Consider the following 24243-nt stretch of genomic DNA (forward strand, 5'->3'; position numbering starts at 1 on the left):
CAAAGCTGTTTACTAAAGAAGCTAAATAGCATTATTCCCATTTTGCTGATGGGGAAACCGAAGCGCAGAGACGCAATGTATCTTGCTCATGGTTACACAGCTAGTCAATGGCATAGCTGGGAATGGAACGCAAGTCTCCTATTTTCTTTTTAAATGAAATAAAAAAGCTGTACCTAGTTTTGAAGCTTCTGTCAGATTTTGACTGACCTACCTATTTTTGTCAAAAATGTTCAGTTTATACTGTGAGTTTCAGAGGGGTAGAAGCTGTGGAGTTTGTTCAATTGTAAGCAAAGAAAAATGTAATTGAAAGCATCTAGTACAATGTTACCATCCCTTGAAGGTGTTGCAGCAAATATTTTATTAAAGATGTCAAAGGCAGCAGATGATAGTGAAGTGAGAGGTTTAGGGTTTTTTGGTCTTTTTTTTTTTTTTTTTAAAAAAAGCTTAAAAAAAATCCTGTTAGTTTAATTTTTTTTTCTTTTCTCCTCTTTCTAGGAACTTGAAGAATTTCAAAACTTTGTAGAAAATCATCCTCCGTATGATATTGTGATAGATGGACTCAATGTTGCCAATGTTTCTAACAAAAGGAACCAGTCTCAAACTGTAAGTGCGGATTAATTATTCATAAGGAGTTTCACTTTTCAGTACACTTAAGCTGAGCATAATGCAGTCAATGCCTTGTTTTATTACTTACCCTCTCTTGCAAGTGATCAGCAATGTTTTTGTAGCACGTGTTAGAGAAATCTTTTGAGTTTGAATACTGAATATGTTAATGCAAATCAGACAGGAGAAGATAATTATTGTAATGTATAGTACTAGAGAAGAGAACCCTTGCTGGTCAGTTTCCCTGTGTAGACAGGAAATTGGTTGCAGTTTAAATCTATATGCTATACAAGAACTTTCTTTCACTTGCTGAAGATTCTCACAATCTCAGGCCTGATCTACACTTTGGTGTAGTTATGTCACTCAGGGGCGTGATAAAACACACCCCTGACCAACATAGCTATGCTGACAAAATGTCTAGTTTCAGAGTGGTAGCCCTGATAGTCTGTATCAGCAAAACAAATGAGAGTCCTTGTGGCACCTTAGAGACTAACAAATTCTATCAGCATAGCTAATGGACATGAGTGGCGGGTGAAGCTTCCCACAGCCCTGCCTCCTCTGGTGGTGCCCCCTGCTGCTCTCAGCCCCCTCCCAATGGGGAGAGAGGGAGCTGAGGGCTCGGTCGGGGCCACAGTGGAGCTCGTGACCCTGGCTGAAGCTCTTAGCCCAGAGCCCCTCTTTCGTTTTGTCCCTTCCACTGCAGCCCCCGTCCCCATTCCACCTCCACTCCACCTCTCCCTCCCCCCTTGAGGCCCTGCTGCACCCCCCGCTCGCTCCTCTTCCCCCTCTGCCACCCCCACCCCGCCCCGCTGTGGCCCCGAGACCAGAAAAGCTCTGTGCTGTGGTGGAGGGAGATTTTTCCGGGGGCCCCAATCCCGCCCCTGTTTTCCCTTTCCCACCTGGCAGCGTAGCCTCCCCCAGCCTCCATTATGCACCGCCCATGCTAATGGAGGTGTTCCTACACTGACAAACGCCTTCTGTCGACATAAAAGACATCCACACTAGGGGGGCTGTACCAGCTTTTGAGCTCTGGTATTACAGTGAGAGCTCAGATCATTCTTTCCCTTCAGTGTGATTGTAATCTTGTTTTAGTGATATCTATTATAGAGAGCTCTTAGCTGTTTAGATTCTTTATCAGGCAAATATTTGTTTAAAATTTTGAAAAAAAGTTCAGCTACTGGCACTACTTCTAAAGTTACATTTAAAGCTCTCAAGGTTTTGAAAGTAAAGCTGAGTTATAAAATGAGCTAGATATTGAAGGAAGTAAGGCTGCATGCTATTTGTAATAAACACAATTTTTGTGAAGTGCTTTTCAAATATCGTTGCGAGTGCTGCAGATAACTACTATTGTTTCATATTTAGAGATAAAAGCTGTTGAGGCAGGGAGGTTTTGTAAGACTGCTTAAGACAATGAGGATGTTGGTGGAGTTACTAGCCCATGAATGGGGGGTACTTTCCCAGTTAAGAAAGTAAAACAGGAAGTTTACAAGTTGTTTACTTGGCAACACGCAGTGAAGGAAGTGTTGATTATCCTGGAAAAGTCCCATGTGCTACTGCTGCACGTTTTTTTTTTTTTTTTTTATTTTAAATACAGAGTTCAGGACTGTATCTTCCACTTCCTCAAGCATAGGGATCCAGTTCCAGTGGATCTGTCTTGGGTATGAGACGGATGGGGAGGGAAGAGAGGGGACAGTGTTGGTTCATTAGCATTCTTCCTGAACGCCACTGAATGTCCTCTGGTGGAACTTCACATAGTCAGGGCTCTAAATGCTTTCTAGGAGCTGGAAGAAGTGGATTAGGGGGACTGGTCACTCTACAATATCATTACTGCTGAGCCCACTAGCTTTGACTCAGACATTTGATTGGGAGTTGTTAATACTTTAAGCAGCATTGACTCCCTCTTGGTTCCCTCTGCAGCTGCTGCTGTGTCAAGGTTCCTTCCCCACTCTGAACGCTAGGGTACAGATGTGGGGACCTGCATGAAAAACCTCCTAAGCTTATCTTTACCAGCTTAGGTCAAAACTTCCCCAAGGTACAAAATATTCCACCCTTTGTCCTTGGATTGGCCGCTACCACCACCAAACAAATACTGGTTACTGGGGAAGAGCTGTTTGGAAACGTCTTTCCCCCCAAATACTTCCCAAAACCTTGCACCCCACTTCCTGGACAAGGTTTGGTAAAAAGCCTCACCAATTGCCTAGGTGACTACAGACCCAGACCCTTGGATCTTAAGAACAATGAACAGTCCTCCCAACACTTGCACCCCCCCCTTTCCTGGGAAATGTTGGATAAAAAGCCTCACCAATTTGCATAGGTGACCACAGACCCAAACCCTTGGATCTGAGAACAATGAAAAAAGCATTCAGTTTTCTTACAAGAAGACTTTTAATAGAAATAGGAGTAAATAGAAGTAAAGAAATCCCCTCTGTAAAATCAGGATGGTAGATACCTTACAGGGTAATTAGATTCAAAACATAGAGAATCCCTCTAGGCAAAACCTTAAGTTACAAAAAAGATACACAGACAGAAATAGTTATTCTATTCAGCACAATTCTTTTCTCAGCCATTTAAAGAAATCATAATCTAACGCATACCTAGCTAGATTACTTACTAAAAGTTCTAAGACTCCATTCCTATTCTGTCCCCAGCAAAGCCAGCATAAAGACAGACTGAGACCCTTTGTTTCTCTCCCTCCTCCCAGCTTTTGAAAGTATCTTGTCTCCTCATTGGTCATTTTGGTCAGGTGCCAGCGAGGTTACCTTTAGCTTCTTAACCCTTTACAGGTGAGAGGAGTTTTCCCCTGGCCAGGAGGAATTTCAAAGGGGTTTACCCTTCCCTTTATATTTATGACATGCTGGATAGCCAGAGAGGGACTTCAGGGGTCAGGATGCCAGGGAGGTCCAGCAAGGCAGTATGGAGGGGCCAGCTTTCCACTTGAATGCTTCCCTGTCTGTGGTTCTAGGGCTTCCCTTTCCAATAAGAACAGTCATACTGGGTTAGACCAAAGGTCCATCTAGCCCAGTATCCTGACTTCCGACAGTGGCCAATGCCAGGTGCCCCATAGGGAATGAACAGAATAGGTATTCATCAAGTGATCCATCCCCTGTTGCCAATTCCCATCTTCTGGCAAACAGAGGCTAGGGACACTATACCTGCCCATCCTGGCTAATAGCCACTGATGGACCTATCCTCCATGAATTTAACTTGTTCTTTTTTGAACCCTGTTGTGGTTTTGGTCTTCACAACATCCTCTGGCAAGGAGTTCCACAGGTTGACTGTGCGTTGTATGGAAAAATACTTCCTTTTGTTTGTTTTAAACCTACTGCCTATTAAATTTCATTTGGTGACCCCTAGTTCTTATGTTATGAGAAGGAATAAATAACACTTTCTTCTTTACTTTCTCCACAACAGTCTTGATTTTATAGACCTGAGTCTATCATATACCCCCTTAGTCATCTTTTTTTCCAGGCTGAAAAGTACCAGTTTTATTCATCTCTCTTCATACGGAAGCTGTTCCATACCCTTAATCATTTTTGTTGCCCTTTTCTGAACCTTTTCCAATTCTAATCTATCTTTTTTGAGATGGGGCAACCACATCTGCATGTAGTATTCAAGATGTGGGCATACCATGGATTTATATAGAGGCAATATGATATTTTCTGTTTTATTATCTATCCCTTTCTTAATGATTCCCAACATTCCGTTTGCTTTTTTGACTCCCGCTACACACTGAGTGGATGTTTTCAGCGAACTATCCACAACTACTCCAAGATCTCTTTCTTGAGTGGTAACAGTTAATTTAGACCCTATCATTTTATATGTATAGCTGCGATTATGTTTTCCAATGTGCATTACTTTGCATTTGTCGACATTGAATTTCATCTGTAGTTTTGTTGCCCCATCACCCAGTTTTGAGAGATCCTTTTGTAGCTGTTCGCAGTCTGCCTGGGAGTTAACTATCTTGAGTAGTTTTGTATCATCTGCAAATTTTGCCACCTGACTGTTTACCCCTTTTTCCGGATAATTTCTGAATATGTTGAATAGGACTGGACCCAGTACAGACCCCTGGGGGCAGCACTATTTACCTCTCTCTATTCTGAAAACTGACTATTTATTCCTACCCTTTGTTTCCTATCTTTTAACCAGTTACCAATCCATGAGATAACCTTCCCTATTATCCCATGACTGCTTACTTTGCTTAATAGCCTTTGGTGAGGGACTTTGTCAAAGGCTTTCTGAAAATCTAAATACACTATATCCACTATGTCTTTTGGTACAGATGCTGATTTAAATGATAGGTTACAGATGACAGTTAATAGTCCTGCAATTTCACATTTGAGTTCCTTCAGAACTCTTGGGTGAATACCATCTGGTCCTGGTGACTTATTACTGTTTAGTTTATCAATTTGTTCCAAAACCTCTAATGACACCTCAATCTGGGACAGTTCCTCAGATTTGTTACCTAAAAAGAATGGCTCAGGTTTGGGAATCTCCCTCACATCCTCAACCATGAAGACTGATGCAAAGAATTCATTTAGTTTCTCTGCAATGGCCTTATTGTCCTTGAGTGCTCGTTTAACATTTTGATCATCCAGTGGCCCCACTGGTTGTTTAGCAGGCTTCCTGCTTCTGATGTACTTAAAAGTTTTTTTGCTATTACTTTTTGAGTCTTTGGCTAGCTGTTCTTCAAATTCTTTTTTGGCCTTCCTAATTATATTTTTACACTTCATTTGCCAGAGTTTATGCACCTTTCTGTTTTCCTCACTAGGATTTAACTTCCACTTTTGAAAGGATGCTTTTTTGCCTCTCACTGCTTCTTTTACTTTGTTTTTTAGCCATGGTGGCTCTTTTTTGGTTCTCTGACTGTTTTTTAATTTGGGGTATACACTTAAGTTGAGCCTCTGTTTTGGTGTCTTTAAAAAGTTTCCATGCAGCTTGCAAGGATTTTACTTTTGGTGCTGTACGTTTTAATTTCTGTTTAACTAACCTCCTCATTTTTGTGTAGTTCCCCTTTCTGAAATTAAATGTTACAGTGTTGGACCGCTGTGATGTTTTCCCTGCTGCAGGGATGTTAAATTTAATTGTATTATGGTCACTATTACCAAACGGTCCAACGATATTCACCTCTTGGACCTGATCCTGTGCTCCACTTAGCACTACATGAAGAATTGCCTCTCCTCTGGTGGGTTCCAGGACTAGCTGCTCCAAGAAGCAGTCATTTAAGGTGTCAAGAAACTTTATCTCTGCATCCCTTCCTGAGGTGATATGTACCCAGTCAATATGGGGATAGTTGAAATCCCCCATTATTATTGAGGTTTTTTTAAATTTTTAATAGCCTCTCTAATCTCCCTGAGCATTTTACAGTCACTGTCACCATCCTGGTCAGGTAGTCAATAATATATTCCTACTGCTATATTATTATTCAACAATGGAATTACTATTCATAGAGATTCTACGCTACAGTTTGATTCATTTAAGATTTTTACTTCATTTGATTCTATGCTTTCTTTCACATATAGTGCCACTCCCCCACCAGCACGACCTGTTCTGTCCTTCTGATGTATTTTGTATCCTGGTATTACTGTGTCCCATTAATTATCCTCATTCCACCAAGTTTCTGTGATGCCTATTATATCAATATCCTCATTTAATACAAGGCACTCTAGTTTGCCCATCCTATTATTTAGACTTCTAGCATTGGTATATAAGCACTTTAAATACTTGTCACTTTTTAGCTGTCTCCCATTACGTGATGTAATTGAATGAGACTTTCTGGATGGACAGTGGATCCCAAGTATCCATATTTTGGGAGAATGTGAATGTTACTTCCTTCTACTCAAGGGGACAGTTGCTTGGGTTCACCCCAGTCTTGTTGAGGGAAGGGATCATTTAGCCAGAGTACTAGGTTAATCATCTGAACCACTGTAGTTAATCATAGGCTGCTGCTGTTACTCATGCTTGGTCTACATTAGCAACGGAAGCTGGTATAACTGCATCACTCTGGGGTGTTGAAAATCCACACCCCTGAGCAATGCAGTTATATTGATCTAACTCCCGGTGTAGACAACGCTATTTTTACAGGAGGCTTCTCCTGTTGACATAGCTACTGACTCTCTGGGAGGTGGAGTACCTATGCCAACGGGAGAAGCCTTCCCGTTGTTAAGTATCAGAGGGGTAGCCGTGTTAGTCTGGATCTGTAAAAGTGGCAAAGAATCCTGTGATACCTTATAGACTAACAGACATATTGGAGCATAAGCTTTCGTGGGTGAATACCCACTTCGTCAGATGCATGTAGTGGAAATTTCCAGATGCAGGTATAAATCTGCAAGCAAGAATCAGGCTAGGGATAATGAGGTTAGTTCAATCAGGGAGGATGAGGCCCTCTTCTAGCAGTTGAGGTGTGAACACCGAGGGAGGAGAAACTGCTTCTGTAGTTGGCTAGCCATTCACAGTCTTTGTTTAATCCTGAGCTGATGGTGTCAAATTTGCAAATGAACTGAAGCTCAGCAGTTTCTCTTTGAAGTCTGGTCCTGAAGTTTTTTTGCTGCAGGATGGCTACCTTTAAATCTGCTATTAGGTGTCCAGGGAGATTGAAGTTTTCTCCTACAGGTTTTTGTATATTGCCGTTCCTATTATCTGATGTGTGTCCATTTATCCTTTTACAAAGGGACTGTCCAGTCTGGCCGATGTACATAGCAGAGGGGCGTTGCTGGCACATGATGGCGTATGTTACATTGGTGGACGGGCAGGTGAATGAACCGGTGATGGTGTGGCTGATCTGGTTAGGTCCTGTGATGGTGTCGCTGGTGTAGATATGTGGGCAGAGTTGGCATCGAGGTTTGTTGCATGGATTGGTTCCTGAGTTAGAGTTACTATGGTGTGGTGTGTCGTTGCTGGTGAGAATATGGTTCAGGTTGGCGGGTTGTCTGTGGGTGAGGACTGGCCTGCCTCCCAAGGTGTGTGAAAGTGAGGGATCGTTGTCCAGGATCGGTTGTAGATCACTGAAGATATGTTGGAGAGGTTTTAGCTGAGGACTGTATGTGATGGCCAGAGGAATTCTGTTGGTTTCTTTCTTGTGCTTGTCTCACAGCAGGAGGCTTCTTGGTACACGTCTGGCTCTGTTGATCTGTTTCCTTATTTCCTTGTGCGGGTATCGTAGTTTTGAGAATGCTTGGTGTAAGTGTTGGTCTCTGTCTGAGGGGTTGGAGCAAATGCGGTTGTACCTCAGCGGTTGGCTGTAGGCAATGTATCATGTGGTGTGCCCGGGATAGAAGCTGGAGTCATGAAGGTAGGCATAGCAGTCGGTGGGTTTTCGGTATAGGGTGGTGGTAACGTGACTGTCACTTATTTGCACCGTGGTGTCTAGGAAGTGGACCTCCCGTGTAGATTGGTCCAGGCTGAGGTTGATGGTGGGGTGGAAGCTGTTGAAATGGTGGTGGAATTCTTCCAGGGTTTCCTTCCCATGGGTCCAGATGATGAAGATGTCATCAGTGTAGCGCAGGTAGAGAACGGGTGTGAGTGGACGAGAGCTGAGGAAGTGTTCCAGGTCAGCCATAAAAATGTTGGCATATTGTGGAGCCATGCGGGTGCGCATAGTGGTGCCACTGGTCTGGAGGTATATATTGTCACCAAATTTGAAATAATTGTGCGTGAGGATAAAGTCACAGAGCTCAGCAACCAGTTGTGCTGTGGCATCATCAGGGATGCTGTTCCTGACAGCTTGTATTCCATCTGTGTGTGGGATGTTTGTGTAGAGAGCCTCTACATCCATGGTAGCTAGGATGGTGTTTTCTGGAAAATCACCAATGCATTGTAGTTTTCTCAGGAAATCAGTGGTGTCACGGAGATAGCTGGGAGTGCTGGTGGTGTAGCGTCTGAGTAGAGAATCCACATATCCGGACAGTCCTTCAGTGAGAGTGCCAATGCCCGAGATGATGGGGCGTCCAGGATTTCCGGGTTTGTGGATCTTGGGTAGTAGATAGAATAGCCCTGGTCGGGGCTCTAAGGATATGCTGATTTGTTCCTGTGTTAGTGTAGGGAGTGTCCTGAGTAGATGGTGAAGTTTCTTAGTGTATTTCCTCAGTGGGATCTGAGGAAAGTGGCCTCAGAAGAGGGCCTCCTCCTCCCTCATTGAACTAACCTCCTTATCCCTAGCCTGATTCTTGCTTGCATATTTATACCTGCCTCTGGAAATTTCCACTACATGCATCTGATGAAGTGGGTATTCACCCATGAAAGCTTATGTTCCAATACATCTGTTAGTCTATAAGGTGCCACAGGACTCTTTGCCGCTTCCAGTTGTTGTAGGTAGTGTCTTTATAGAAGCTCTACAGTGGCGCAGCTGCAGCGCTGTAAGTGTAGACCTACCTAGAATTTCTGCTTTCAAAAGAGTGTGAGTCAGTAAGTTTGCTAGGTAAAATATTGAGTTAATTACTCCTGCAGTGCATTAGGGGATGCTTTCATGGGGCTTCAGTAGCTTACTGGCAGCATAGCACCCTACCAGACAGGAGAAGTCGAAGCTAATATTCTGAGCGTGCGCGCACACATACAAAAAAAGAGAAGAAAAGCCCTGCAAAATGGAAAATAAATATTCCTCTTTTAGTTTTTTCCCTATTCTCAGCCTCTGACTTTTTAGGAAGCTTTAAAAATATTCTTCCTGATTTCTGGTTTTGTTCTTACTCTTAATCTGTAAATTGATACTTTTATACCTGATGGCAAAGTCAGGGGCAGAGTCCACTATATAGAACAGGAAACGCTAGGGGTGTGTTTTCATTGTAGAGTTAGTCTGGGCTAACCTAGCTCAGGTGGACCCAAATAGTTGAATCCACAATGGAATTGTACTAGCTCATGTTCTGGGAAGGATTTCTGGCCAGATATCCCATGGTTCTTAACTGTGCATTTAAGTGGTCTGCTCTATGAATTAATTCACAAGGTGCTTTCTCTATCTCTCATTTTGTTTGCTGTCTGTGGCAGTGGCATGAGAACAGTATTTTATGCAAATAACTTCCAAGGTGAGTAATTATTAGTGCACAAAGTTCTGAAGTCAAAAGCAAATGGCATTTGGCAGCAAGACATTTTAATGAGTGTGTCATTAAGGAATTCAGTCTAGAAACCACAACGTGAATCATAATGCACCCAGTTGACTTCTCTGCCTTTCCATTTCTTTTCTATCCACTAAACATAAAATGTCATTTTTGGGTACATTTCCCCAGGGCCCCAGGATATTTCTGGGGCAGGCCCAGCCCTTGCACTATGTCAGGGTCATGTGCAGCATCACCTTGGAGTCTGTCCCAGGCGGAGCACTGCAGGGTGATCTCCCATCTTTGTGCAGCCAGTGGCCCATGCTCCCCACTGCCATGCTGAAGCCTCCATGTTTATTTATTGACAAATAAAATATACAGAATTTTGCTGAATTTTAAAATATTGTGCTCAGCATTTTTATTTTTTCTTTACAGAATTTTTAATTTTTTGGCATAGAATTCCCTCTGGAATAATTTATAACCCTCCCCTCCCCAATCTGTCTGATATTACTGTATTCAGATTTTCAGCTCTTCAGACCATGTCTTTTATTTTGTCTGGCACACTTTAGGTGCTCTGTAAATAATAGTGTGAGACATTGCTGTATGCAAGAAAAAAAATAGGATTCAAGTTACTATAAATGATCAACTTCATGCATCCTCAGTCATTATTTAAATGTTAATAGAATGTGTTTTTCCTGTCTGAGATTTTTGTAAGACTTTATATTTAGCGACTAAATATTTTACTACTGGATACTGTACTATTGCCAAAGAAGACCGCAGTTTACCCTTAAGTATTCATGTGATTAAACGCCAAAGCAGTGATACAAGGTGGCTCCCTTTTTCTGATTACCTAATGTATGTAATTCCCTTCCAGCATTTGGTAGATGTCTTGGGAAATGAGTGCAATGTGTTGATGAGGGGGAATTTCTCTCTAGAACGGGATGGATAAAACAGCAAAAGTTGAGGAAATGACTAAATTAATTGCATTGTCATTCCTAACATATTTTGACATTTAGGAAATTTACATGAATAACTTTAAGTAGCCCCCAGACAGCTTATACCTTCTGCTGACGGTGAAGGTATAATGATCAGTGGAGTGGGCAGCTGTATAGGAATGTTTTGGAGCAGTTTCTCCTATGTATTAGGCACTAGCAGCCTTCTCTTTTCACCAGTTATTCTTCAACAAATGTGTATTGTGGCTATTGCAAAGAAAATTCCAGGAACAGGATTTAATTGTATACTCATGTTTTGGGAAGTTCCCTGGCACAGTACCATGAAACCAGCATTCATGCTGCTATGGATAAAGTGAACATGTACACATGAGGCACAAAATGCAAAAATCCAGGCCTCTGTGTTACAAGTGGCTCTACCTCCTTAACAACATGACTTGATCACTGTTAAAATCTTTCTCTAAATGAACAAAGTCAATAACCCTTTTTAAACCATCAGCTACACGTTTGCCGTCACGTCGCCCACTACGGTCTCATCTGCCACGCCAGGATGTTAGGGCGGAAACACTCTGGTGAGAGGAATGGATATCTGCTATAATCCCCAACCAGTCCCTCGTCGCTGACTCCACAGTTTGCCTGTCTGGTTTTGATCTGCCCTGTCGCCAATGGTCCCTGTTGAGCAGGTTCCGGACCAGGGCAAGATCTCTGTGCAGCTAACCAGTATCGCTGGGGCCTTCGTGACAGCCCTTTGTGCAGCTGTGGTGCAACACAGATGATGACGCACATTGTCGATGAATGCCTGATGACGAGGTTCAGCAGTGGCCTAGAACTGCATCACGCTGTTATACCAATAAAATAAAAACCAGCAGGATCTTATTAAAGGGAAAAAGGCAAAATACCACATTTATTGTGAATACCGAAAGAATCATAGTAAGCAGTTAGTTATAGTTATAACATTTCATTCAATCTCATATTTATTCACAGATTCATTCATACAAACACACACACACACAGGTTCTGCAAGGTTGTTATCATAGTTACCAGCCTTAGAGTTGCTCATGCTAAGCCACTGGCCAGGTGGCCTGGACATGAGGAGGGAGCAGGGCCTTGTCAGACGCTCATCTGATGCTCCTGGAAGCTGGTTTGCAGAATCAGACCCCAAAGTTCTCACTTTCTAGAGTCCATTTTTTATAGGAATTTCTTCCTATGCCAGTCTATGGGAATTGCTTCATCGTGCTCTTGCTGAATCAATCAGCAGATAGCACATTCCTGACGGCTCCGTGCTGCCAGATGTTATCTTGTTCTTTGGTTCTCCCATCCTTGAGGCTGTTGGGTGGATTCCAGTCTGCCCTCCGGGGGTCCTCTGGTTATTTCCACTTGATGCCTTCTTCAGCCGATGGACACTGGATTCTTAGGCTGGCTCCTCCCCGATCATTCAGTTGTTATCCACACCAAGCATCCATCCTGTTAGCCGATGGCCAGGGATGTTTGGTGAGGTGCCAGCTATGCCCGTTTATACCATCCGTGACTTTAACCGCTAGGACACACTGTCCCTTCGCGGCGGGCAGCCCGGGCTAGGCTGACGGATGCCCCAAGGTCCTAACCACCCGTGACTTTAACTGCTAGAGCTCAGAGCTCCTTCGCAGCGGGCAGTCAACACTGACTGACAGGTGCCCCAATGGCAGCACTAAGAGCCTCTCCACACCCGTGACTTTAACTGCTAGAGCTCAGAGCTCCTTCGCAGCGGGCAGTCAGGATTGACTGACAGGTGCCCCAAGAGTTTGCCCCGTGGAGGCGGCACAACTCAACGCTAGGCTCTTAGTACTCTCACCTAATGGCCAGGCTTTATAGCCAAAACGGCTGAGGTTCTTTAATTGTGTTGGCTGCTTTACAGTAAACCAGAGAAACAAGTCAGGCTTATGCATAAATGGTTACCAAAATTTATTAAACTAGATTCTAATCATGTGGTTACAAAATTGCTAGTGCCTACTTATTTAAGTGTAGAGATGTTACACACACAAACAAGTTACAAAACTGAAGCTACAATCCCAAAGAAAGAAAACAAAGTATAGAGCTCTATTTCAAAATATGTGTACACTAAAGATAGGAGATCAGGTGTGGGTGCTTCTTACCCTCCTTGCATCTCTCGATTCCAGCGGTGCCAAGCCAGGATCGGTCACTCAATTCCGCAGAAAGACGAATAAGGGACAAGGCTCAGGGACCCTCTTAGCTGCAGAAGCCTTGGGAGGCTGTCACTTATCTGACCAGCAGATAGATAGTGAAAAGCACTCAAAAATCATGGTGCTGTAGGTCCCCTACTTATACCTCTGTACTCCTTCATTCTCTTTCTCCTTTCTATGCTAAATTGGGGCTGGTCTGTCGGGGTGACGCCAGCTCTCGCAAGAGTAGTTCACACTTGCAAGGGAGAAACAATAAGTTTCGACTACTGGACACTTCTTTTATCAGGGTAAATATTTTCCCACCTAGGATGTTGGTGTGTGTGCATCATGCTGTTTTAGTAGGGGCTAAGAGCCATGTCTGTCACAGCGCCTCTGCCTGCTGTGAGCCCAATTGTTGTATACGTTCCCAGAGGCACATTGTCGCAGCACACCTGTGCTTCTCACAGCTTCAAAGGCTGTGCTGGAGTGCCCTGGTGTTTTGGCTCCCGTGTGTTTCCAGCAATGCTGGTCTGAGAGGGGGGGCTGGCTGTCTGGCTACACATCCACATACATCCTCTATCTCTATTTTAATCACAATTGTTAACAAAGCGAGATGAATACAACAAAAGGGCGGGGAGTCTCTGGGTGCTGTTTCTGTTGTTACAGAGTATTGCTTTGAGTGTCTCTCTGTGTGAGTAGTTGTTACAAAGAATTGCTTTGAGAACAGACTCTGTACTGAATTTGAGAACGCAATTAGCAGCTTGCAAGTTTCACACACACAGGGAGAGAAACAGTACCAAAAACCAAGAGACCTCTTAATTAGTAATACCCTGGAATTTAAACTATGGGGAATCAAACTCATTTGTGATTTTAATACAGAACTTCTTTAATATGATCCTACAACGCCACTGAAGATGCCATAGCTTGGCTAGATGACTATGCACACACTAAATAAATAACCCTTATGAAAAATTGCTGTTCTTTGTGTAAACAATGGAATAATCTCTTTATATAAAAAACTTTATTTGACTAGAAATAGAACATTCTCTGACTCTTATTGTTTGATGTAAAATGCTACACTTACAGATGTTCGAATAATTTCCTTATAGAACAGAGGTGGGCAAACTATGGCCCGTGGGCCACATCTGGCCCCGCGGGACTCTCCTGCCCGGCCCCTGAGCTCCTGGCCGGGGAGGCTAGTCCCTGGCCCCTCCCCTGCTGTTCCCCCTCCCTGCAGGCTCAGCTCACTGCCGGCACAATGCTCTAGGTGGCGGGGCTGCAAGCTCCTGGGGCAGCGCAGCTGCAGAGCCCTGCTTGACCTGGTGCTCTGTGCTGCCTCGTGGCGTGGCTGGCTCCAGCTGGGCAGCGCGGCTGCCTGTTCTGGTGCAGCCGTGCCACCAGTGCTCCAGGCAGCGTGGTCAGGGAGCAGGGGGTGTTGAATAGAGAGCAGGGGAGTTCGGGGTGGTGGTCAGGGGGCGGGGGTGTGGGTGGGGTCGGGCGGTCAGAGGGTGGGGAACAGGGGAGTTGAATGGGGGCAGTCAGGGGCAGGTAAAAGGGGTGGTTGGATGGGGCAGGGGTCCCAGGAGGGCAGGCAGGAATGAGAGGAGGGGTCGGATGGGACGGCAGCGGGCAGTCAGGGGCGGGGGGTCTGGGGGCAGTCAGGGGACAGGGAGAAGGGGTGGTTGGATGGGGCAAGGGTCCTGGGGGGGCAGTCAGGAATGAGAGATGGGGTTGGATGAGGCGGCAGGGGGCAGTCAGGGGACAGGGAGCGGGGGGGATGGATGGGGCAGAGGTCCCGGGGGGCCATCAGGGAACAGGGGGGGTTGGATGGGGCAGGAGTCCTGGGGGGGCCGTCAGGGGGTGAGAAGCAGGGGATGGGGGCAGGGGCCAGGCTATGCCATGCCTGGCTGTTTGGGGAGGCACAGCCTCCCCTAACTGGCCCTCCATACAATTTCCAAAACCTGATGTGGCCCTCAGGCCAAAAAGTTTGCCCACCCCTGTTATAGAAGGACATCAGAGAATGCTTCTGGCTTTTGGATTATATGACATAGCTAATTTCTGGTTTCAAATTAAAAACAAACCCTCTGGCCACTCTTTTTTTTTTTTTTTTTTTTTTTTTTTTAAAGTTTGTGCTGTATCTTTTGCAATTTTGTATGCATTGCCAACCACTTCAGTTTTAATGCTTTGCATAAAGCAGACTTGCCTTGATGTCTCAGTGTTTATAAGCTGCTGTTAGGGCAACTCTTGGTTGTTTCGTGTACTAATACAAACATGGATACCTTCCCAGTTTGATTAGGAGAACCCTGTGAAGAGATGATTCATGCTGCGTCACGGCTTTATTTCAATAATCCTTGTCTCCAGATCTGCCTAATAACGTAAATCCTTAGAGAGCACAGTAGAATTTTGGCACTTGCAATTGACACTGTGGTACCTCCTAACAGTGCCTCTACCTTTCACCTAGTAAAGATTAAGGGTCAAGAGAGACTCGCAGTTTGCATTCGTTGATTAGCAGAACAGAAACTAGTTGCATACATTTTAGAAATGCGTTCCTGTATGCTAATGCTATACACTTTCTTATGTAAGTGTTCCTTGCAGGGGGGAGGCCAGCTGGAAGTTTCACTGCAGTATTGTGAGTTTACCCTGATGTGCGTCACTTGGCACTGGTCCTTAGAATTAGAGGAAATAGTGTTTAAAAAAATTAGGAGTAAATACTGAGAGATACTGGTTTCAGAGTGGTAGCCGTGTTAGTCTGTATCGGCAAAAACAACGAGGAGTCCTTGTGGCACCTTAGACACTAAAATTTATTTGGACATAAGCTTTCGTGAGCTAAAACCCACTTCATTAGATGCATGGAGTGAAAAATACAGTAAGCAGTGTGTGTGTGTGTATGTGTGTGTGTGTGTGTGTGTGTGTATATATATATGACAGGATGGGAGTTGCCTTACCAAGTGGGGGGTCAGTGCTAATGAGGCCAATTCAATTAAGGTGGAAGTGGCCTATTCTCAACAGTTGATTACTTTTGTAATGCTAACGAGGCCAATACAATCAAGATGGATGTTGCCCATTTCCAACAGTTGACAAGACGGTGTGAGTATGAGCAGAGGGAAAATTACTTTTTGTAGTGACCCATCCACTCCCAGTCTTTATTCAGGCTTAATTTGATGGGGTTCAGTTTGCAAATTAATTTGAGAGGTTTTAGTTGGGGGCTGTAGGTGACGGTTAGTGGCATTCTGTTACTTTCTTTGTTGGGCCTGTCCTGTAAACTAAAACCTCTCCATCGCATCATCAAGGATCTACAGCCTATCCTGAAGGATGATCCCTCACTCTCACAGACTGTGGGAGACAGCCTAGTCCTCACTTACAAACAGCCCCCAACCTGAAGCAAATACTCACCAGCAACTCCACACCACACAACAAAAACACTAACCCAGAAACCAATCCCTGCAACAAACCCCGTTGCCAACTCTGTCAGCATATCTATTCAAAGGACACAATCATAGGACCTAATCACATCAGCCACACCATCAGGGACTCGTCCACCTGCACATGTACCAATGTGATATATTCCAACATGTATCAGCAATGCCTCTCTGCCATGTACATTGGCCAAACCAGACAGTCTCTGTGCAAAAGAATAATAGACACAAATCAAACATCAAGAATTGTAACATTCAAAAACCAGTAGGAGAGCACTTCAATCTCCCTGGATGCTCAATAACAGACTTCAAAGTGGCAATTCTTCAACAAAAAAACCTTCAAAAACAGACTTCAATGAAAAACTGCAGAACTGGAATTAATTTGCAAACTGGACACCATCAAAGTAGGCCTGAATAAAGACGGGAGTGGATGGATCACTACAAAAAGTAAAAAGAAAAGGAGGAGTTGTGGCACCTTAGAGACTAACCAATTTATTTGAGCATGAGCTTTCATGAGCTACAGCTCACTTCATCGGATGCATACTGTGGAAATTGCAGAAGACATTATATACACAGACACCATGAAACAATACCTCCTCCCACCCCACTCTCCTGCTGGTAATAGCTTATCTAAAGTGATCATCAAGTTGGGCCATTTCCAGCACAAATCCAGGTTTTCTCACCCTCCGCCCCCCCACAGACAAACTCACTCTCTTGCTGGTAATAGCCCATCAAAAGTGACCACTGTCTTCACAATGTGTATGATAATCAAGGTGGGCCATTTCCTGCAGAAATCCAGGTTCTCTCAGCCCCTCACCCCCCTCCAAAAACCACACACACAAACTCACTCTCCTGCTGGTAATAGCCTATCCAAAGTGACCACTCTCCTTACAACCTGCATGAAAATCAAAGTGGGCCATTTCCAGCACAAATCCAGGTTTTCTCACTCCCCCACCCCCATACACACACAAACTCACTCTCCTGCTGGTAATAGCTCATCCGAAGTGACCACTCCCCCTACAATGTGCATGATAATCAAGGTGGGCCATTTCCAGCACAAATCTAGGTTTTCTCACACACACCCCCCCCCCCACACACAAACTCACTCTCCTGCTGGCAATAGCTCATCCAAACTGACCACTCTCCCCACACTGTGCATGACAATCAAGGTGGGCCACTTCCAGCATAAATCCAAGTTTAACCAGAACGTCGGGGGGGGGGGGGGAGGAAAAACAAGGGGAAATAGGCTACCTTGCATAATGACTTAGCCACTCCCAGTCTCTATTTAAGCCTAAATTAATAGTATCCAATTTGCAAATGAATTCCAATTCAGCAGTTTCTCGCTGGACTCTGGATTTGAAGTTTTTTTGTTGTAAGATAGCGACCTTCATGTCTCTGATTGCGTGACCAGAGAGATTGAAGTGTTCTCTGACTGGTTTATGAATGTTATAATTCTTGACATCTGATTTGTGTCCATTTATTCTTTTACGTAGAGACTGTCCAGTTTGACCAATGTACATGGCAGAGGGGCATTGCTGGCACATGATGGCATATATCACATTGGTGGATGTGCAGGTGAACGAGCCTCTGATAGTGTGGCTGATGTTATTAGGCCCTGTGATGGTGTCCCCTGAATAGATATGTGGGCACAGTTGGCAACGGGCTTTGTTGCAAGGATAGGTTCCTGGGTTAGTGGTTCTGTTGTGTGGTATGTGGTTGTTGGTGAGTATTCGCTTCAGGTTGGGGGGTTGTCTGTAGGCAAGGACTGGCCTGTCTCCCAAGATTTGTGAGAGTGTTGGGTCATCCTTCAGGATAGGTTGTAGATCCTTAATAATGCGTTGGAGGGGTTTTAGTTGGGGGCTGAAGGTGACGGCTAGTGGCGTTCTGTTATTTTCTTTGTTAGGCCTATCCTGTAGTAGGTGACTTCTGGGAACTCTTCTGGCTCTATCAATCTGTTTCTTCACTTTCGCAGGTGGGTATTGTAGTTGTAAGAATGCTTGATAGAGATCTTGTAGGTGTTTGTCTCTGTCTGAGGGATTGGAGCAAATGCGGTTGTATCGCAGAGCTTGGCTGTAGACGATGGACCGTGTGGTGTGGTCAGGGTGAAAGCTGGAGGCATGTAGGTAGGAATAGCGGTCAGTAGGTTTCCGGTATAGGGTGGTGTTTATGTGACCATTGTTTATTAGCACTGTAGTGTCCAGGAAGTGGATCTCTTGTGTGGACTGGACCAGGCTGAGGTTGATGGTGGGATGGAAATTGTTGAAATCATGGTGGAATTCCTCAAGGGCTTCTTTTCCATGGGTCCAGATGATGAAGATGTCATCAATATAGCGCAAGTAGAGTAGGGGTGTTAGGGGATGAGAGCTGAGGAAGCGTTGTTCTAAATCAGCCATAAAAATGTTGGCATACTGTGGGGCCATGCGGGTACCCATAGCAGTGCCGCCGATCTGAAGGTATACATTGTCCCCAAATGTAAAATAGTTATGGGTAAAGACAAAGTCACAAAGTTCAGCCACCAGGTTAGCCGTGACATTTTCGGGGATAGTGTTCTTGATGGCTTGTAGTCCATCTTTGTGTGGAATGTTGGTGTAGAGGGCTTCTACATCCATTGTGGCCAGGATGGTGTTATTACCAGCAAGAGAGTGAGTTTGTCTGTGGCGGGGCGGAGGGTAAGAAAACCTGGATTTGTGCTGGAAATGGCCCAACTTGATGATCACTTTAGATAAGCTATTACCAGCAGGAGAGTGGGGTGGGAGGAGGTATTGTTTCATGGTGTCTGTGTATATAATGTCTTCTGCAATTTCCACAGTATGCATCCGATGAAGTGAGCTGTAGCTCACGAAAGCTCATGCTCAAATAAATTGGTTAGTCTCTAAGGTGCCACAAGTCCTCCTTTTCTTTTTGCGAATACAGACTAACACGGCTGTTACTCTGAAACCTACAAAAAGTAATTTTCTCTGTGCTGATACTCACACCTTCTTGTCAACTGTTGGAAATGCCTGACATCCACTTTGATTGCATTGGCCTCATTAGCACTACAAAAGTAATCAACTGTTGAGACTAGGCCACTTCCACCTTACTTGAATTTGCCTCGTTAGCACTGACCCCCCACTTGGTACGGCAACTCCCATCTTTTCACATATATACTGCTTACTGTATTTTTCACTCCATGCATCTAATGAAGTGGCTTTTAGCCCACAAAGCTTATGCCCAGGTAAATTTGTTAGTGTCTAAGGTGCCACAAGGACTCGTTGTTTTTGTGAGATACTGATCACCCTCAACTCCTGTTTAAGTTGAGGGAAGCTGAGGGCACTTAGCACCTCACAGGATCATGCCCTTGGAGGGCCTAGGGAAAGAGAAAAAAATAAATATTTTTCTGAAGCCTACACAGTAGGAGGCAGGCAGAGTTACCCCTTTCAGATAGTCCCTGGCTTTGGGAACGAAGCTAGGTAAAATTACTGAAGATTTGTCTAAACTAACATTTAGTTTGCAGCAAGCTGTGGTGCAAATCTAGCCCATGCTTGCCCTGCTGTGCATTAAGTATCTGTGTGGACCCTCCTGCCATCCACTAAAGTTTTCTACTACTGCACTTTGATCTATCCCACTTTGAAACAGGAGAAGATCAAAGGGCACTAGAGCACTTTAACGTTTGGCAGCAGGGTGCACATGAACATTTAGTGCATAGCAGGCTAGTGTGGGGGTAGATCTATACCTTAGCTTGCTGCAAACTAAGTGTTCACGTAGATAAACCCTAAGAAAACTGCCAGACCCAAGGGTATTTGTAAACATGCATTCCTATTACTTCATCTCATTATTTCAGGTGCCAGGTAAAGCTGAAAAGTATTGTGTACCACTTTGGAAACAGTATATTTATTTTAAAAAATAAAGGAAAAATGGTCAGAGTTGTCTCTGTTATTGGAGAAATTCAAGCAGAGAACTTCCCATTTTCCCCACCCCACCACATATGGGTGGGAAGTCCATTCTCTGATTGGTTTCAGAGTAACAGCCGTGTTAGTCTGTATTCACAAAAAGAAAAGGAGTACTTAGAGACTAACCAATTTATTTGAGCATAAGCTTTCGTGAGCTACAGTTCACTTCATCGGATGCATACTGTGGAAAATACAGGAGATGTTTTTATACATACAAACCATGAAAAAATGGGTGTTTACCACTACAAAAAGTTTTCTATTCCCCCACCCCACTCTCCTGCTGGTAATAGCTTATCTGAAGTGATCACTCTCCTTACAATGTGTATAATAATCAAGGTGGGCCATTTCCAGCACAAATCCAGGGTTTAACAAGATTTCCGGGGGTGAGGAAAAAACAAGGGGAAATAGGTTACCTTGCATAACGTCTTAGCCACTCCCAGTCTCTGATTGCCTCTGAATGTCAGGAAACTCAATGTCAGGCAATTTGGCATGTCCACTCTGTAAATCTCTTCTCTAAAATCAGAAAACCCAGTTGGGGCACTTCACATGTGGCTTCCACCCTCTTAGGGTATGTCTGTACTACACAATAAGCCTGGGTCTGTGGGATCTGGGCTTGTGGACTTGGTGTTTCTAAGCCTGGGCTTCAGTATCCACACTTCATTGTAAACCTGGGTTTACAAATGCTGGACCCAGGTCTCGTGGCCATGCTAATGTGTCCATACTGCATTACACAGACGTTCTGACTCAGGCCTGTGGCTTGAGCTGCAGCCACACTGCAAAATGACAGGGCTTGGATCCAACTCACAGTGGGACTTGGGCTCTAACCCATCTCTATAGCAGTGTCCTAGGACCCTTAGTGCTTGCTGACCTGTCAGGCTGATCTGTTGTGGCAGAAGGAAGGCTTGGGCTCAAACCTGAGTTAGAGCCCAGGCTTAGAATGCAGTGTAGACACACCTTAGACTATGCTTTCACTACTGCATTTGAAATCAACGGCAGCAAGTCTCAGCGTCTGGGTCTAGAGACTCTGGCTCACAGGGTTCGTGCTACCATGATAAAAACAGCAGTGTAGATGTTGCAGCTCAGGCTCTGAAACCCACCCCCATCCCTGGGCTTTAGAACTCAAGCTCCAGCCCGAGCCCAAACATCTACACAGCTGGTTTTAGTGCCTCAGTGTGAGCCCAAGTCTGTAGACCCATGTACTGAGACTCACTGCTGTGGATTTTCAAACTTAGTATACATGTCTATGGCTCAGGCTATGTCTACACTGCGCACCTCACAGCGGCACTACTGTGCCGCTGTAAGGTACGCAGTGTAGCCACTCTTTGTCAGCAAGAGAGAGCTCTCCCACCGACAAAATAAAACCACCCCCATCGAGGGGCGGTAGCTTTGTCAGTGGGAGATCGTCTCCCGCTGACAAAGCGCTGTCCACACCGGTGCTTTTTGTTGGTAAAATTTTTGTCGGTCAGGGGTGTGTTTTTTCACACCCCTGACCGACAAAAGTGGTAGAATGGTAGTGGACATGTAGTGTAGAAATAGCCTGTGCCCAGCAGCCCTATAGTCAGCCTGTATTTCTGCCTAAAACCCACCGTGATTAAATTGCTGATGTATTTATTAATCTCTCTGCCGTTCATTGACCTTAGCCTTTGTGTATGACAACAGCAAGATATCAAACTGTAAGATCAGAACAGGAATTCCCAGGCAGCCCCTTCAGGGCAGAAGTTATATTATATTGTATCTTTTGTACGTCAGTTTGGAGTTGAGTAAAGCAGACAGGAGTTGCCTTGATGAATCACTGCTGAATAATCTCTGTTCCTATAGCAACACTTCGTTGTTACTTGCAGTATATGACAAAGAGATCTTCCAAACCTGGTCTGTAAAATCAGATATCAAATAAAGGATCCGCTGAACTGGATAAACATCACTCTTGCTATTTTAGTTCTCTTTTGATTAGTTAGAAACTGAAGGAAATTTTTTTTTAACTTTCCTTGGGCAGCTAGATTAATTCAAGCAGATAGAGGCATAGTACTTCTACCCTGAGAACAGATGTGCTGGACCTCCTGATACGAAGCCTTGATTTTAGTGAGCTGTGTTTCACCTTCATAAGTGGTTTGTAAGTGGCAACCCTTGCTATTGAGCAGTATTATTAAAATTCTGGGAGGCAGTCCACAAGAGCATATCCCTTTTACAAAATGGTCTGCAGAATGAAGAAGCTGAAGTATCCCTGTTTCACACAGGGTGCAAGATTATTCTGTCTAGTAAGACAATTTACTTGAATCAAATGGGGAATACTTTCCTTGGAGTCACCATGGAGATAAAATACACAGAATCCTATGAACAATCACTTAATACATTCGCTCTTCTGAGGCAAGATTTTGTCAGTTATCTGAAGAGCAGGCAACATATTGGTTCATACTTCTGTGACTTGTCTATGGTTTTTTGGTTGTTTGGTGGTAGGAATGGAAAAAGAAACAAAAGATCTGGAAGCAAAACCAGTTATTTTCTGGCAACATTTCAAGACAAAAGGAACTGTAGGGCAGAATTTAAGATGACATGGACTCGGAGTCCAAATTGCGATTTGTCAGTCAAATTGTGAAATAAGAATTTTTACACAAAGAGATAATTAACAAAAGACTCAGCCTAATGACATGGTTAATCATTGTGGTTAACCCCAGTTTGACTACATTTGTTCTTTCATGCCAGTCTGTTCTCTGCTTGGGATGTTAACATGGAGAATGCACTCTTATACACAGATGATGGAATCAGTATTAATTGGGGTTATTTAATGTGCAGACAGCTTTTAAATAAACTCCTGTTAAAATCAAATGAAGCCCCCCACTGCTCTAAATCCAAGTCTGTTCAGAAACTAAATATTATGTAATGTCAGGAACGAGAAAATTATTTACCGAGCTCCCATATGGATCTGGAAGGAAGAACACTAACTCAACCAAACTGAGATCTGTTTGCCATGAATATGGTCCTATTGAGAATGTATTAGCCTGAGACCACGCAATGATAATATAACCCCATATCTCAGATGTGGATTCTGAAAAATGAAAATTGTAAAAGTCAATTAATCACCACTAATAGACCATTCCAAATGAGTTCCTGCTCTATATACTGATTATGAAAAATGATTATTCTTTCCAACATCTGTTTCATATACTTGGACCAGATTCACAGGTAATATGTAAGATGATGTAAATCTGACCACTTCTGTACTTTTAACAGATTCCCTTAAATCCACTTAAATACATTTTACCACCGTATATAGGAGCCTAAGTTGATGTAACTTAAACACCAAAGAGCCAAAAGACTGTGCATTTTAAATTAGTATGGAGTCTACTTGAATGTATACCTCCTTCCTTGCCACTAGTATCTAAATTACACCAGCTTAGGTTCCATTACATAGTGCTAGAAAGGGTACAAGTAAGTTTAAGGGAGTGTGCTAGAATTCTGGCTTTCAACCTTTCCATACTACTCTACCCTTTCAGGAGTCTGATTTGTCTTGTGCACCCCCCCAAGTTTCACCTCACTTAAAAACTACTTGCTTACAAAATCAGACATAAAAATACAAAAGTGTCACTGCACACTATTAATGAAAAATTGTTGCTTTCTCATTTTTACCATATAATTATAAAATAAATCAATTGGAATAGAAATATTGTACTTTTGTTTCAGTGTATAGTATATAGAGCAGTATGAACAAGTCATTGTCTGTATGAAATTTTAGTTTGTACTGATTTTGCTAGCGCTTTTTATGTAGCCTGTTGTAAAACTAGGCAAATATCTAGATGAGTTGATGTACCCTCTGGAAGACCTCTGCATGCCTCTAGGGGTATGTGTACCCCTGGTTGAGAACCACTGTGCTAGAGTAAGGGAGCTGGTCTTATTTACACATCACCTCTGCATATGGGTCATTGTCTCCAATATGCTGCTATGGTGACAGATTTCCAGTAATATTAACATTTATATATCTTCTCTTCTGCGATCTAAAATAACAACAATGTACAAAACTTCACAATATGTGTGAACAAAGCCCCCCTACTCATGTGCCCCTCCTTTAGTTGGTTCCTGTCCCTGTCTGGGTCTTTGGATAGCTGTGACACAATATGGTGCATCATGATTGGGGAGGTATGGTCCACTGGATAGGGCATTGGACTGGAACG

General features: G+C 43.8%; 1 protein-coding gene across 3 annotated transcripts in view; it reads left to right on the plus strand.

Moving 5' to 3' along the window:
- The window catches only part of PRORP (protein only RNase P catalytic subunit), a 97309-nt gene that overhangs the window by 20406 nt on the left and 52660 nt on the right, over positions 1 to 24243 (plus strand). For all 3 annotated transcript variants that reach the window (XM_074955861.1, XM_074955862.1, XM_074955863.1), the window contains exon 5: positions 496 to 603. In XM_074955861.1, coding sequence (XP_074811962.1) covers positions 496 to 603 — 108 coding nt within the window. The remainder of the gene's footprint in view (positions 1 to 495; positions 604 to 24243) is intronic.

This window comes from Natator depressus, chromosome 6, assembly GCF_965152275.1.
Source record: "Natator depressus isolate rNatDep1 chromosome 6, rNatDep2.hap1, whole genome shotgun sequence".
Classification (NCBI taxonomy): domain Eukaryota; kingdom Metazoa; phylum Chordata; order Testudines; family Cheloniidae; genus Natator; species Natator depressus.